The 14,484-nt window shown below is 41.4% G+C and overlaps 1 protein-coding gene across 1 annotated transcript; it reads left to right on the forward strand.

Annotated features, from left to right (window-relative positions):
* Positions 1 to 204: 204 nt before the first annotated feature.
* LOC100328910 (glutathione S-transferase alpha I) lies at positions 205 to 11,478 on the forward strand. The gene is given in 7 exon segments (NM_001171097.1): positions 205 to 214; positions 2,949 to 3,056; positions 5,566 to 5,617; positions 6,450 to 6,582; positions 8,179 to 8,320; positions 10,122 to 10,253; positions 11,142 to 11,478. Coding segments are annotated over 6 exon segments (672 nt in total). The 5' UTR covers positions 205 to 214; positions 2,949 to 2,969; the 3' UTR covers positions 11,268 to 11,478.
* The last annotated feature ends 3,006 nt before the right edge of the window (positions 11,479 to 14,484 follow it).

The raw sequence follows: 14,484 nt of genomic DNA on the forward strand, positions 1-14,484 counted from the left end.
CATTTAGAGACAACATTGAAACGAAGCATTCCTGATTTGCCAGTTGCTTTCTGGTCTGATGCTGCATTCTGGAATTTTGTAAGCTGTGGGAGGGGCTGTTCCCTATTGAACTCCACCCCCTTGTGGGGGCCAGGTTTTTCAGCATGGTATTAAACCAGCTAACATCGCGTCAGAAGTTCCCAGTCGGGAGCTGAGCAGCCTGGACTTTAACTAGGTTAGTACTGACTTTATAAATCTTCATAAATGTTCTCATGTCCTGCTTTACTAGGAAAATGTTGTTCAATGTGTTCTGTGAGTACTGTGTGTTCTTCTGTGCTTTCTTTGTGTTCTTGGTAGACAACTCAGGAAGAAAACTCAAGCATTGTTTAATAGTTCCTGTGATGGTATCTTCAAGAGTTTAGAAAAGGAATGCAGAGACTTGGATGGTATAAGAAAAATAAGAATGGTATCTTTATGGGACAATTTGAAAGTACAGTGGTATGTGGACCGGGAGTGTGTAGGACCTTACACTAAAGTTTTCTCTACTAAAAATAATGCTTTAGTACAGTCCATGGTCAACACATGGTTATATTGGATTTAAGTATTTTTTTTTCTTTTTTAATTCGAAAGGCAGAGGAGGGAGAGGAAGAAAAAGAGAGAGCGGAAGAGAGAGAGAGAATCTTTTTTTCCATCTGCTGGTGCCCTCAACTGCCAGGGCTGGGCCAGGACAAATCCAGAAACACAGAACTCCACATATGTCTCCCATAAGGATGTCATCTACCCTAGTACTTTGGGCCATCAAAGTACTCTGCTGCCTCCCAGGGTGCACATTAGCAGGAATGTTAGATTGGAAATAAAGAAGCCAGGACTCAAACCAGGCACTCCAATATGGGATGCAAATGTCCCAAGAGGCAACTTTAACCACTACACCAAATATAGCCGCTATATTGGATTTAAACCTGGTAGGGTCACACACTGGGGGCTCCACTTGAGCAGTGTAAAGAAAATGTATTGGGGCAATTGTATATCTCTCATGCTTCCTGAACTGGCATTGCCAGTTGGGAAATCAGTCATCAATGCTTGCCAATAAGAATCTACATTTATGATTCTATAATTGGTCATCAGCTCATTGTTCATATTAGTTACCTTGCAACTGGGCACCAAGTAGCAAGCAGTCTTTCCTCCTGATCTCTGATCTCCCCTCTTTCTCTTCCTTTTTTTCCTGTTTTTATTTTTCTCTTTGTCCTCCTCCTCCTTCCTTTTTTTTTTTTTCTCCTCCTTCAGTGTTCCTGAGACCATAGGATGGGCAGTGTTTAAAGTCTCAAAACTGCAAGTGAATGTAAATGTACAGGGCTTTTAAGATAGTATGGCAAGTGGATCTGAGATTACTGCATAGGAAACTAAGAACAATAAAGCCACTCTCTTAAGCTGTCCTGTTTACCAGAGGACTTGCAAATTCTTTTCATTTGCCAAATTAAATATTCCCCTTGACTACTCTGCCAAAGCACTTACTCATTATTAGCATTTTTTCATAGTTATGTTTCTGCCACCTGGGAGAGTTCTATTGCTTTGATGCTTTTGATAAAACAGGATTAATAAGCAGAATAGTAGGTTGCATATCAGGATTGGCTGTTTTAATACTGCATCCTCACTTATTTAGTTACTCCATACTACTGTGTTCTCACATGGTGAGCTCTATGAGGGAAATGCTTTAAAAATATGTGACTCTTGAACTGTGGGCTGAAATTTGAGCAGATACGGTGCCAACAGGTGTGACAACTTCTCTGCCTCCTGGAAGCTCACAATTTAGTGGAGGGGCTCAAGAAAGCTGGAGAGAAACGTGAAAATGGTAACCTTTGCAGACTGTGAAAGTTCAATAGTACAATAACAAGACGAAGGAACTAGTCTGAATCTCAGAATTAGATTCTACCGTTGAGCAGATAGTGTGCAAACAGATTGTGACACTGGCAAAGTGAACACTCTCTTCCCTGTTCAGCATATTCACCACAGATTTGGAAGGAGGGCTGGCTGATGTTTCAGGTTCCCCCTGTAACTTGAGATGTCCCGAGGGGGAAGCGAGACACTCCAGTGGACCGCATGATCGGTTTTTACAAGGCACATGAAGTTGTCATTAGGATGTAACATGAGAACCAGCTGTGCTCTGGAATAATAGTCAACATAAAAAAAAAAAAAAAGGAAAGCAAAGGCCTTACACAGCAAAGCCGCAGAGTCTCAGAACCCTGGGACAAGTCCCACTGGTGTTGGAACTGTGCAGGGCAAGAGGAAATTTGCAAAGAAAACAACAGCACCCCAGGGAGAAGATCACGAAATAGTAATAGAGAACAAGCACTTTGTGATGTGCTTTAAAACTTTTGGGGGCAACCCTAACTTAAGAGTAGGAAGGCAGACATTGGGGGCTACAAAAGTTTCCCGAACCCCAAGATTTAGAAGCTACTCTGGTGCATAGGAGCTATGTGGGCAGAAAGGGCAGGGTCCTCAGTTCTTGTAGCCTGGTAGCCTTCTCACCTTGCTCTGACTTGCTTCTTCAAGAGAATCATGACTCTTGCTTAAAGTCCCAGCATATATACCCAGCATAATTTTAGTGTATGGGTTCCTGGGACCTGTAAGAAAGAGAAATGAGCACTTTCTGTAAGGAGAACGCATGCTTTGGCTATGGTCATGGCAAAACTAAGCCCCAGTCAATGCTTTTAAACAAATGCAGTGCAACAAAAATCCAAGTTGGAAATGAGTTTGGCCAAGTGGCTGCATGAGAGTGGCTTGGTGCGATTTCATGATAATGGACAATGAGGAGTGAAAATTTGAGTCAAGTAAGATGGTCCCGAGACTCCTCCAACCCTGCAATGGAGAGGGCAGATACACTTCTGCTGTATTCCTGGTGCCATTTCAACCATAACACTAGAATACATTTTGTGTCTGTGGGCTTCATTCATTCATTCATTCTTGTTTAGAGAAACCGGGAGACTACTATCATGGCAAGAAAGCCCCTGCTTCACTACTTCAATGGAAGGGGCAGAATGGAGTCCATTCGGTGGCTGTTGGCCGCTGCTGGAGAAGAGGTAGGTAATGAGTTTTGTCGCCTTAGGTTCAGTCGCAAGATGACTTTTCTGAGCCAGGAGACTGTCACACTAGATAAACTATAATTAGTTTTGATTTAAAAAAAATTCTTAGTGATTAAGAAATGGATAGACATAACCAAATTAAAATTAAAATTATTTATCAAATAGCACATGAATAATTAAAAATTATTTTTTAAAGATTTACTTATTTATTAGAGAGAGAGAGAGAGAGAGAGAGAGAGAATCTCTTCCATTCTTCCATCTGCTTATTCATTCTCCAAAGTGCTGCAATGGCCAGGAACAGGCCAGGCCATCAGGAGCTTGGGATTCAAACTTGGTCTCTCATGGGTGGCAGAGGCCCAAGTAACTTGACCATCTTCTGCTGTTTTCCCAGACTCTTTAGCAGGGAGCTGGATTGGAAGCAGAGCAACCAGAACTCAAATTGGTGCTCTGACAGAGGATGCCAGCATTACAAACAGTGACTTAACCTGTTGTGCTACAATGCTGCACCCAAAACTTTTAAAAGAAGCATCAACTAACCACAACGTGTAAAACATATCTGAATTAAAAAAAACTACAAAATATAATTTATGAGACTTACATTGCAATTAAAAACCCAAATATTCATTGAATGTTAGATGATATAAAAGCATTATTGTTGATCTTTAATGTGATTTTTGTACGATGTTGTGGTTATTTTGTAAATAGTTCTTGTGTTTTAGAGATTCACACTGAAGTATTTAGGATAAGAACACATGATGCCTCAGGCTTGTTTCATATTATGACCGGAGTGGCAAGCAGAATGGACACAGACATGAAACAATATTGGCTCAAGATGGTAATTACTGGAGCTGGGCGACTGACAGAAGGATCATTGTGCTTAATATGTATTATTTTAATACAAGCTAGAAATTTTCATAGTAAAATGGTAAAATATATAAGAAACTAAATGTAATTAAAGTGAAAAATACATATCACAAATGAGAGACAGGAGGGAATGAATTGCAGCAAATTGCCTGTTAACAATGGAACCCAGTTACTCAGCTCTGAGTTTGCAAGTACCATGTTCTGTGTTAGGGACTGGTGATACATAGCGAACAAGACAGATATGGTCCCTGCTCTTGGGCAGGCTACACATCTTTCAGGATGCATACAAGTGAGTAGGTGATTAAGATAAGGCCTGGAAACATCCACACTGAAGCATATTACAGTGTAAAAAGTCCATTCTTCTCAGTGATTGAACAGGGAATGCGGACCAATTTCTGAGTGGCTGCTGAATGCTGCCCTCTACAGGCGCTACTGAGAAAAGCACTTCTCAGTCCAGACCAGAGGGACTGGGCAACTGGGTGAGGGTTTTCCTGGCCAACCAGTCATGCATAGTCTCAGATCTTGTCCCTTATGATGGAATAGAAAAGGAGTGTTTCAGGGAAGGTGTAGTCCTGTGAAAGGAACTTCTGGTGCACTCTCTTCAGCCTTAGAGCCACGTGTCTACCCAAGTCTTGGAATTGTACTTTCATAATTGCTTAATAAATGCATGGGACTTAAATATGATATTTTCTGAATTGTATGAAGAAATAGGTTCATAAAACCCAGGGAGTCCATGCTATGTTGTTTAATTTCTATAAATAAGTGGTGCGCTTTTACTCTTGCCCAGACTTCAGCTTTGTGATATAGGGATGTGTTCAGAGACCCTGGTCAGGATGAGCTCATCACAGGAGGAGGTGATGGGGTAATGCCCACAGAACACAGCTTCTTCTCCATTGCAGCCTGATAAAACAGAGTGGTGGACCAGGACTGACTGCACCCCTTTCTTAGAAGTTGAGGGTTCCCTGTGTCCAAAGGCTGATCATTACCAGCCCACCCATCACCAATAGTCTCACAAGCAACATTACACTCACAAGCCCATCCCACCTCAGCCACCCTCCTGTGACTACCACTCCATCCCTTATGTTTTTGTGAATTGGATGCTTTGTAAATTGCTGGTATACACCACCTTCCTGTCTCTTGAGTCTGATCCTATGTAATCATAGGACCAACAACAAACTATCCCACAAGCAAGTTAGAAAAAGCTCAACCTATTCATGATTAAGAACTCTTTGTAAACTATGAAAAAGAAAGGAGGGATGTAAATTACAACAGAAGCCCCCGAGTGGTAGAGATATAGAAGATCATTGGCCTATGGCACATCCTACACAGGGGACACATGGGTTCTCTTCTGATCTCACCTGAGGACATGGACTTCATTGAGATATGGCTACTGTACAACTGAAGAGCTTCCCAGACCACTCCCTGCAGTAACTCCCTGATGCCCAAGTCATGAGCTGGTCACGGATTATGACAGGGTCAACGTGGAGGTGAAGTGAACCACGGACATGACCAGACTCTGTGAACCTGTCAAACTCAGAAATCTTACCTTATATTATGTACCAGATGGGGGTCATTCAAATTTAAGAACCTATAATGCTAAGAAATAAACTAACAATAACTCATTTACTGTTTCTGCTTTTAGTTTGATGAGAAATTTATGGAAACTGCAGAGGATTTGGACAAGTTAAGAAATGGTAAGAACAAATATCTAAATGACTTAGATGACGTTGTTGGGTGTAAGGTTTTAACAGCAGGCAATGCCTGCATTTGTAGAAAGGTAGTGGGAATGGTGGAGAGGCAGAGAGTGGTTAAATATAAGGGTGGGGATCTTTGAGTGGGTCTACAAATCTTTCAGAGCTAAAAAGGGCCATGACCTTTCAGATTATTTGCTAAAGGAATCATTGCTTGTTTCTCCATGCTGTCTAGTGCTTTCTGCACCACAGATAAGCTACAATCAGATGAGGATTTCCCCTTCCCACCCAAGGACACACAGGGATATGCTCCAGTTGAAAGGAGAAGTACGTGTGACAATGACCTAATGGTCTTTATTTTTGTCTTGAGAGAAGGTAACATGCTAGTGATAACACAAGAGGACAGAAAGGAACACCACACAGAAGCTCCTCTCAGAACCTACCTTAAATGTCCTGAACACAATGAAACTTGCACTGAGAACTTCCCACTAAAAATGGCTTCCTACTGGTGGCCTTGTGGCAGCCCCTCCCAATTTCTTCCTAAAATATCCATGAAGATAAATCAACACAGAAATGCAGGGAACCTGATATGTATCTTGATGGGAAATAAAAACATCATAAATCAAATAGCAGGCTCAGCAGTAAAAGGAAGATTGATAAGAAAAAAAAAAGTACTACAGGAATCTAAAAATAAAAGGCTATTTTACTTGAAAGTTTCCCTGTTATCATTGTAGTTTTGCTTTATACCTGCAGTCATTTCAAAATACAATTTTTTTCTCTTCAGAGTGGGATCCATAGATAATTTACTCTCATTTTTGTTTTCTTCTTTCAAAAGATGGGAGTTTGATGTACCAGCAAGTGCCCATGGTTGAGATTGATGGGATGAAGCTGGTGCAGACCAGAGCCATTCTCAACTATGTTGCCAACAAACACAACCTGTATGGGAAAGACATGAAAGAGAGAGCCCTGTACGGTATATTTTCTGTTTTAATATCAGCAGGCAGCACAGGGGTGATGTAGGTCTGGCCTTGAGTGAGCAGAACTCTGGCAGGGGGATCAGGATAAGCAGTGGGTGTCTGAATGTCTGGAGGTGGAAAGGAGGGATTTAAAAGTAGCTGATTCTTAATTTCCAGAAATTACAAGGATAGTGACCTGAATTGTATGTAGTAGTCATCCTGGCAAGAGTTAGTATTGGCTGGTGCCCAAGACACTGAGGCAGCCTGGAAGCATTTAACACAGGGTTAAAAGAGCCAGAGTGATTCAGTAGCTGCCAGTCTTGGGGAATTGTCTGTCTGTTGCATTGGAGGTACGTGATTCAAAATAAAATCTTGTATGGAACAATGGGAGGTTCCTCAAACATGCCCAGCAATTCCCCTACTAGGCTCTAAGAGAACAAAAATTCATCCTCACTTCTGTACTCATACAGAAGTCTTCATGGCAGTGGTGTTCATAGTATTTAAAAAGTAGAAACTGCCCAAATACCCAACCATGGATGAGTGGATAAACAAAATGTGCTATTCTCATCCAGTGCAATAGTATTTGGCCATGAAGTGCTGGAATAGTGTAACATGGATGAACTTTGAAACCTTTTGTTATGTGAAAGACACCAGACACAGAAGGCCACATGTTGAATGCTTTCTTTTGAATGAAAAGTCTAGACAGAAAGCATATTAGTGCTTGCCTGAGGCTGGAAGAAGGGGAGAATGATGAGTGGCTACCAAGGTGTACATTTGTTTATTCAGTGATGAGAATGTGGAATCAGACAGTGTCAATGTTTGCAGAATTCTGTGACTGTGCTGAAACCTACCCTTACCAGTACATTTTAAAGAGATGACAATTATTACAAGTGAATATAAGACAACAAAGCTGTTGTGTTACAAGTACTGTAATACAGTTTGAAACAAAGGAAAAAGTGTCTCCCATCATATGCACTGATTGCAACTGTACAAAGAATTGTACCAAAAAAGGAGATACTTAAGGCAAGGTGTTGAGAATGGAAGCATTACTAGAGTGGAGGGTGGGGGCACATGGACAGACACAGGGAAATAATGAGGAAAACTCAGAACATTGGGCATAAACATGAGCCTAAGGTGTATAAGCAGAATACAGATGGCACCTGCTATCTCTACTAGGTTTTTGTTTTGAACTACATTAAATCTACTCTTTTTTTTAAAAAAAGATTATTTTATTTGATAGGCAGAGTTATAGACAGAGAGAGGGACAGACAGAGAGAGAGGTCTTCCATCTGCTGGTTGACTTCCAAAATGGCTGCAATGGCTAGAGCTGGGCTGATCTGAAACCAGGAGCCGAGAGTTTTTTCTGGGTCTCCCACATGGGTGCAGGAGCCCAAGCACTTGAATCATATTCCACTGCTTTCCCAGGCCATTAGCTTGGAGCTGGAATTGAAAGTGGAGCAGCCAGGACTTGAACTGGCACCCATATGGGATGCTGGTACACAAGTGGAGGCTTAACCTACTATGTCACAGTGCTGGCCCCTCTACTAGGTTTTAAACTATAATCTAAGGCAGGAGGCATTTGGCAATTTGGCTGTTTGTGTCTTTCAGGATTGATATGTATACAGAAGGTGTGGCCGATTTGTATGAATTGGTCTTATTACTGCCGCTGTGTCCCCCAGAGCAAAAAGATGCCAAGGTTGACTTCATCAAAGAGAAAATCAGAACCCGCTACTTTCCTGCCTTTGAAAAAGTACGTGGAGCTGTTCAGCATTTTAGGATCTCCAGTTTAAAGGATGATAGAAAAACAGTGCCTGGGCATTTGGGGATATTGACCTTCATTTCTAGTGGGTTTCTGAACACCTGAACAGCACTGTATCTTTTAAGGCATTTTATAAAAATGTGCTGTGAATAAGAATTGCACCACTCATATACAAATAACAACTTCTCAGAAAAAGTTCGACATAGTGTATGCTAGAAATTTAACAATTTCATGGTCATGATTAGAAAATATGTTGTGGAAACTCTCAGATATTGGACTAGATCATGCTGAAAATCACAGGCATTGATTCAGGAGTCATATGATGAGAGCCACACATTATCAAGCAATCTGGCACTGTGTGGAGGGAGACATGAGCCAGCTGCCCATCAGGAGAATGTTGCAGATTTCAGGGATGGATGATGTGTGTCTAGACAGGGACGATGGCACAGAGATGGCGAGGAGGAGAGAGATGAAAAGATGTTAAGAAAAAAGGTATTAGCAGAGTTGAGGGCACAGCCCATACAAACTAAGGAGATGAAGTTCCCCTGTTTCACATGTAGTACCTACCTCAGTTGAAAGGAAAACATTTCAAGATCAAAACTACCTGAAATTATGTTAAAACAATCATAAAGCATAGATTGGTTCTAAAAGTTACAGAAAGCTTACAAACAAATTCAGGGCTAAATCCCAAAACCCATTTTATAATGCTTGCATTGTTCTTTCATTCACTGAACAATTGTTAATTCATTGCTTCCTCTGCAAGGAGTGAGGGATTAATGGTAATCAGATCTTCAGATACCTGCTCCTGGCCCCTGTGGTGCTGACAGACAAATGCACAATGAAATCAAAGAACCACATAAACCTCAATTTTCAGTGTAAACTCCAGTATAACACTGGGTATTGCTTTGTAATTTTCTACCAGATAATTATGCAGATTTCTATATGTATATGTAATCAGATAGGGTATATGCCAAAATACACAACAGTGGTTTATCAGTAGGAAGGGGTACTCACCATCTATCCTCTTCTATCCACTGTAATTTCCAAATTGCTGAAATATTTTATTAAGCATCACTTACTCTCCCAACATTTATATTGTGGAATTCAAACATTCCAAAAAGAAATATTTAATGAGCATGCAGATAGCCACTACCTAGACAGCAAGACTGACATCTTCATTATGTCTGCTTTGTATTGTGTGCTCACCCCTACATCCTTCTATCCATCAGACATATTCCTTTTTATGTACTCAAAATGGGTTGTAGACACCAGCACAGTTCCCCCTAAACACTTCAGGTGCTGATCATAATAGTGCAAGGTAGGAGTCAGAGCCAATGCTGCAGAGGAATGATGGATTCAAGTTCAGCAAGGTTTACTTCGATCCCAGACACATAGAACTGTGGAAAGAGATTGTGGTATGGGAGAGTGAACTGGAGAGGACAAAGTGGAGAGACAGGTCCCAAAATGTCAAGGCTGCACCCTTCAGGGTGGGGGGTAAACTTGGGGGAACATGGAGCAGCAAGAACTGAGTCCTTGGCACATAGAGAAGATGCAAGTGAGGGTGGGTGGTGTGGACACCACGGGGATGTGGGAGAATCAAAGGGGAGCCTGGGATTTAATTCATGAGTGCACACAGCCCACTTCTTGCTCTCCCTCATGAGACAGGGTCTGCATCTCCACCCCCTCTAGGGAGGCAGCAGAGCTGGGAGAGTCAGGCTGGAGAGGTTGAGAGAGGAGGGGGCCCCAGCCTGACTGTGCCTGTGACCATGATCTGATTCCTCGAATTCACCAGGTGTTGAAGAGCCATGGACAAGACTACCTTGTTGGCAACAGGCTGAGCAAGGCTGACATTCTCCTGGTTGAACTTCTCTACAATGTGGAAGAGCTCGACCCCAGTGCGATCGCCAGCTTCCCTCTGCTGAAGGTGACCCACTTCTCAGCCCTCAGAGAGCAGCCCAGAACCTGACACTTGGACCCTTTGCCATTGTTCTGACTCAGCCCTCTCTGAGCTTTCAAATCCACTTCCCTTTCCCCATTCTCCAAAATATGTTTCCAGGCCCTAGTTTTGAGTATGAAAAGTTTCTTGTTATGCCGAGGAAGTTGAAGGTGGAAGTCAACACAAGAGTGACATTTTGCCTTTTACAAGGAGAAAGACCCAGAGGCCAGCCTCTCTCTCCCTAGTTCCCTATCACCCCGTGCTCAGTGTTCTTGATTTCTCTGTGATTTCTTTCACTCCAGGTGTGTCCTTGTGTCTGCACACTGAGTCCATCTGAGCAGGTGTCTTCCCATGGGATTTCCTTCCCCCAGCGGCAGCTCCAGTTGTCAGATTCTATTCCTCTCTGCTCTGTCCTTTCTCTTCCCCTTTCCACAACCTCTGCTGGTGTTTCTCAGTGTGGAAATTGGTTGTGATTGGTCTCAGGTTAGCATGTGGTATTTTCTGTCTGCATTTCCAACTCCATTTCCCATATCTTCAATTCCCCTGCTTGGAGACTTCCCTGGGTTGGTATCTGACAGATACGTTAGTCTGCATTGTATTGGGCAAGAACCATGAACTCTGTAGGGTTATGTGTCAGAAGAAGGCAGAAGGACTGTGAAATGGACAGTCTTAACGGTTGAATTGGGAAAATGTCACTGAACTGTACTCTCCTCTCCATCATCTTCATTCTCTTTGGGGTCCTTTCCAAAGTCTCTGCACTGCTGCTGATGGAAGGGGCCCAGTTGGTCTTTATATAGGAGAGGTAAGACTTCCAGGATTGTGCTAATTAAGGGGTGGTCTTTGCTCCTGTCTGAGGCTGTGATTTGTGCACTGCAGGCCCTGAAAACCAGAATCAGCAGCCTCCCCACTGTGAAGAAGTTTCTGCAGCCTGGTAGCCAGAGGAAGCCTCCTATGGATGAGAAAAATTTAGAAAAAGCAAAGAAGATTTTCAAGATACCATAAAGGAGCAATATGCTAGGTTCACACACACAAATCTGTAGTTTTGCAGCAATATCTTCACTTAATTGCCAATCATGGCTATTGTGAGCTATATGCTAGTGAAATAAACTCTTCTGAGCTAGCTGAGTTAAAATTTATTTCTTTTCATTAGAATCTAATATGAAATCAGATTCCCAGTCTTCTGATATGTCTCTTTCTTGGAATAAAAAATGAAATAAGAAAAAATTATAGAGTATGTGGTTTGTTCAGCTTTCCCAAGAATTGTCCTATAACATCTGTCATATAGTCTATTAAAAAGCCAAGAGCAGAAATTTACATCTGACATTCTCAAGTATGCACAGTAAAATAATTATCATTCTGGGTAATGACATAATAAATATTTTTTCTTATAGCACCATTTTATTTTTTTCTCCTTTGAATTTTTAAAATTTTATTTAAGTTATACAAGTTTCATGTCTTTCATATATTCAAATTCAAGAATGTAGTGAGACTTCCAATCCTACCCTCCCTCCCATACATTCGCCAACCCTTCTTTCTCCTTCCTCTCTCAATCCCATTCTTAATGTTTACAGAAATCTATTTTCAGTTTACTTAATGGTTGTATAGTTAACACTACACTAAGTAAAAGAGTTCAAAAAATAGTATGAAGAAAAAAAAACACTGTTCTGCAACAGAAGAGACAAGGACTATAAATAATCATTGAATCTCAAAATCTCCATTTCACTACAACATTTTAGATACTCTATTAGTTACCTCAGAATAGTGAAAATATATATCTGTCTTTTGGGGACTGGTTTATTTCACTAAGTATAATGGTTTCCAGTTGCATCCATCTTGTTGCAAAGGACAGGATTTCATTTTTTTTTACAGCTGAGTAGTATTCCATAGCATAAATATAAAATAATTTCTTTATCCAGTCAACAATTGATGGACATCTGGGTTGATTCCATATCTTAGCTATTGTGAATTGTGTTATAATGAACATGGGGGCACAGATACCTGATTTCTTTTGGTTTGGGTAAATTTCCAGGAGTGGGATGGCTGGAACATATGGTAGGTCTATATTCAGATTTTTGAGGTATCTCCATTCTAAATCCACTGTGGCTACACATTTTACATTCCCACCAATAGTGGATTAGGGTATCTTTTTTCCCACATCCTTGACAGCATTTGTTGTTTTTTGATTGCTGTATGAGACCCATTCTTTTTTTTAAAGTTAACTTATTTTTCAAATTTATTTTACTTGAAAGTTGGAATTACACAGAGACAGAAGGAGAGGCAGAGAGAGAGAGAGAGAGAGAGATCTGCTATTCACTAGTTAACTCCCAAATTGGCTGCAATAGCCAGGGCTGCACCCATCTGAAGACAGAAGCCAGGAGCTTCTACTGGGTCTCCCATGTGAGTTCAGAGGCCCCAGCACTCAGGCCATCTTCTACTGCTTTCCCAGGCCACAGCAGAGAGCTGGATTGGAAGTGGAGCAGCTACCAGCACTGGAGACGGTGGCTTTACCTGCTACGCCACAGTGTCAGCCCTTATGAGAGCCATTCTAACTGGAGTAAGGAGAAATCTCATATGGTTTAGATTTGCATTTCCCTGATGGCTAGTGATCCTGAGCATTTTCTAAAATGTCTGTTGGCCATATGAATTTTCTCTCTTGAAAAATGCCTGTTCAGGGGCTGGCACTGTGGTGCAGCGGGTTAATGCCCTAGCCTGAAGCACCAGCATCCCATACGAGCACTGGTTCAAGTCTCGGCTGCTCCACTTCCAATCCAGCTCTCTGCTGTGGCCTGGGAAAGCAGTAGAAGATGGCCTAAGTCCTTGGGCCCCTGCATCCACATGGGAGACCCAGAGGAAGCTCCTGGCTCCTGGCTTTGGATTGGTGCAGCTCTGGCCGTTGCGGCCAGTTGGGGAGTGAACCAGCAGATGGAAGACCTCTCTCTCTCTCTCTCTCTGCCTCTCCTCTCTCTGTGTAACTCTGACTTTCAAATAAATAAATAAATCTTAAAAAACAAAACAAAACAAAGGAAATATGCCTGTTCAAGACCTTTACCCATTTCTTAACTGGATTGTTTCTTTTGTTATGGTTGAATTTCTTGAGCTTTTTATGGATTCCAGATGTTAACCCTTTATCAGTTTGCAAATATTTTCTTCCATTCAGTTAGTTGCCTCTGGCTTTTTTTTTTTTTTTTTTTTGTATAAGATTGCTTTAGCTATTCAGAGTCTCTTGTGTTTCCATATGAATTTTAGCATCATTTTTTTCTAGATCTGTGAAGAATGTCATTGGTATTTTGATTGGGATCACACTGAATCTGTAAATTGCTTCTGGTAGTATGGACATTTACAATCCATGAACATCTAAGATTTTTCCATTTTTAATGTCATATTTCTTTCTATTTTTCTTTCTTTCTTTTTTTTTAAATATTTATTTTATTTATTTGAAAGAGTTACGGAGAGAGGTAGAGACAGAGAGAGAGGTCTTCCATCTGCTCGTTCACTCCCCAGATGGCTGCAACGGCTGGAGTTGTGCCAACCTGAAGCCAGGAGCCAAGAGCTTCCTACAGGTCTCCCAAGTGGGTGCAGGGGCCCAACAACTTGGGCCATCTTCTACTGCTTTCCCAGGCCACAGCAGAGAGCTGGATCAGAAGAGGAGCAGCTGGGACTAGAACCAGTGCCCATATGGGATGCTGACGCTTCAGGTCAGGGCTTTAACCCGCTGTGCCACAGTGCCAGCCCCCAATATATTTCTTTTTTTAATGTTTTATAATTTTCATTGTAAAGATCTTTGACAGAAATGGTTAAATTTATTCTAAAGTATTTAATTCTTTTTTGGAGCTATTGTGAATGGGACTGATCTTAAAAGCTCTTTCTCAGCCATAGCATTGTCTGTGTATACGAAGACTATTAATTTTTCTGTGTTGATTTTATATACCACTACCTTACCAAACTCTTTTATGAGTTCCAGTAGTATCTCAGTGGAATCCTTTAGATCCCCTATATATAGAATGATGTCATCTGCAAATAGGGATAGTTTGACTTCCTCCTTTCCAATTTGTATGCCTTTGGTGTTTGTTTGTTTGTTTGTTTGTTTTGCCTCATGGCTCTGTCTAAAACTTCCAGGACTATATTAAATAGCAATGGTGAGACTGGGCATCCTTTTCTGGTTCCGGATCTTAGAGGGAATACTTCTAGCTTTCCCCCATTCAATAGTATCCTTAAGCAT

The sequence above is a fragment of the Oryctolagus cuniculus genome, chromosome 5 (assembly GCF_964237555.1).
Source record: "Oryctolagus cuniculus chromosome 5, mOryCun1.1, whole genome shotgun sequence".
Classification (NCBI taxonomy): Eukaryota; Metazoa; Chordata; class Mammalia; order Lagomorpha; family Leporidae; genus Oryctolagus; species Oryctolagus cuniculus.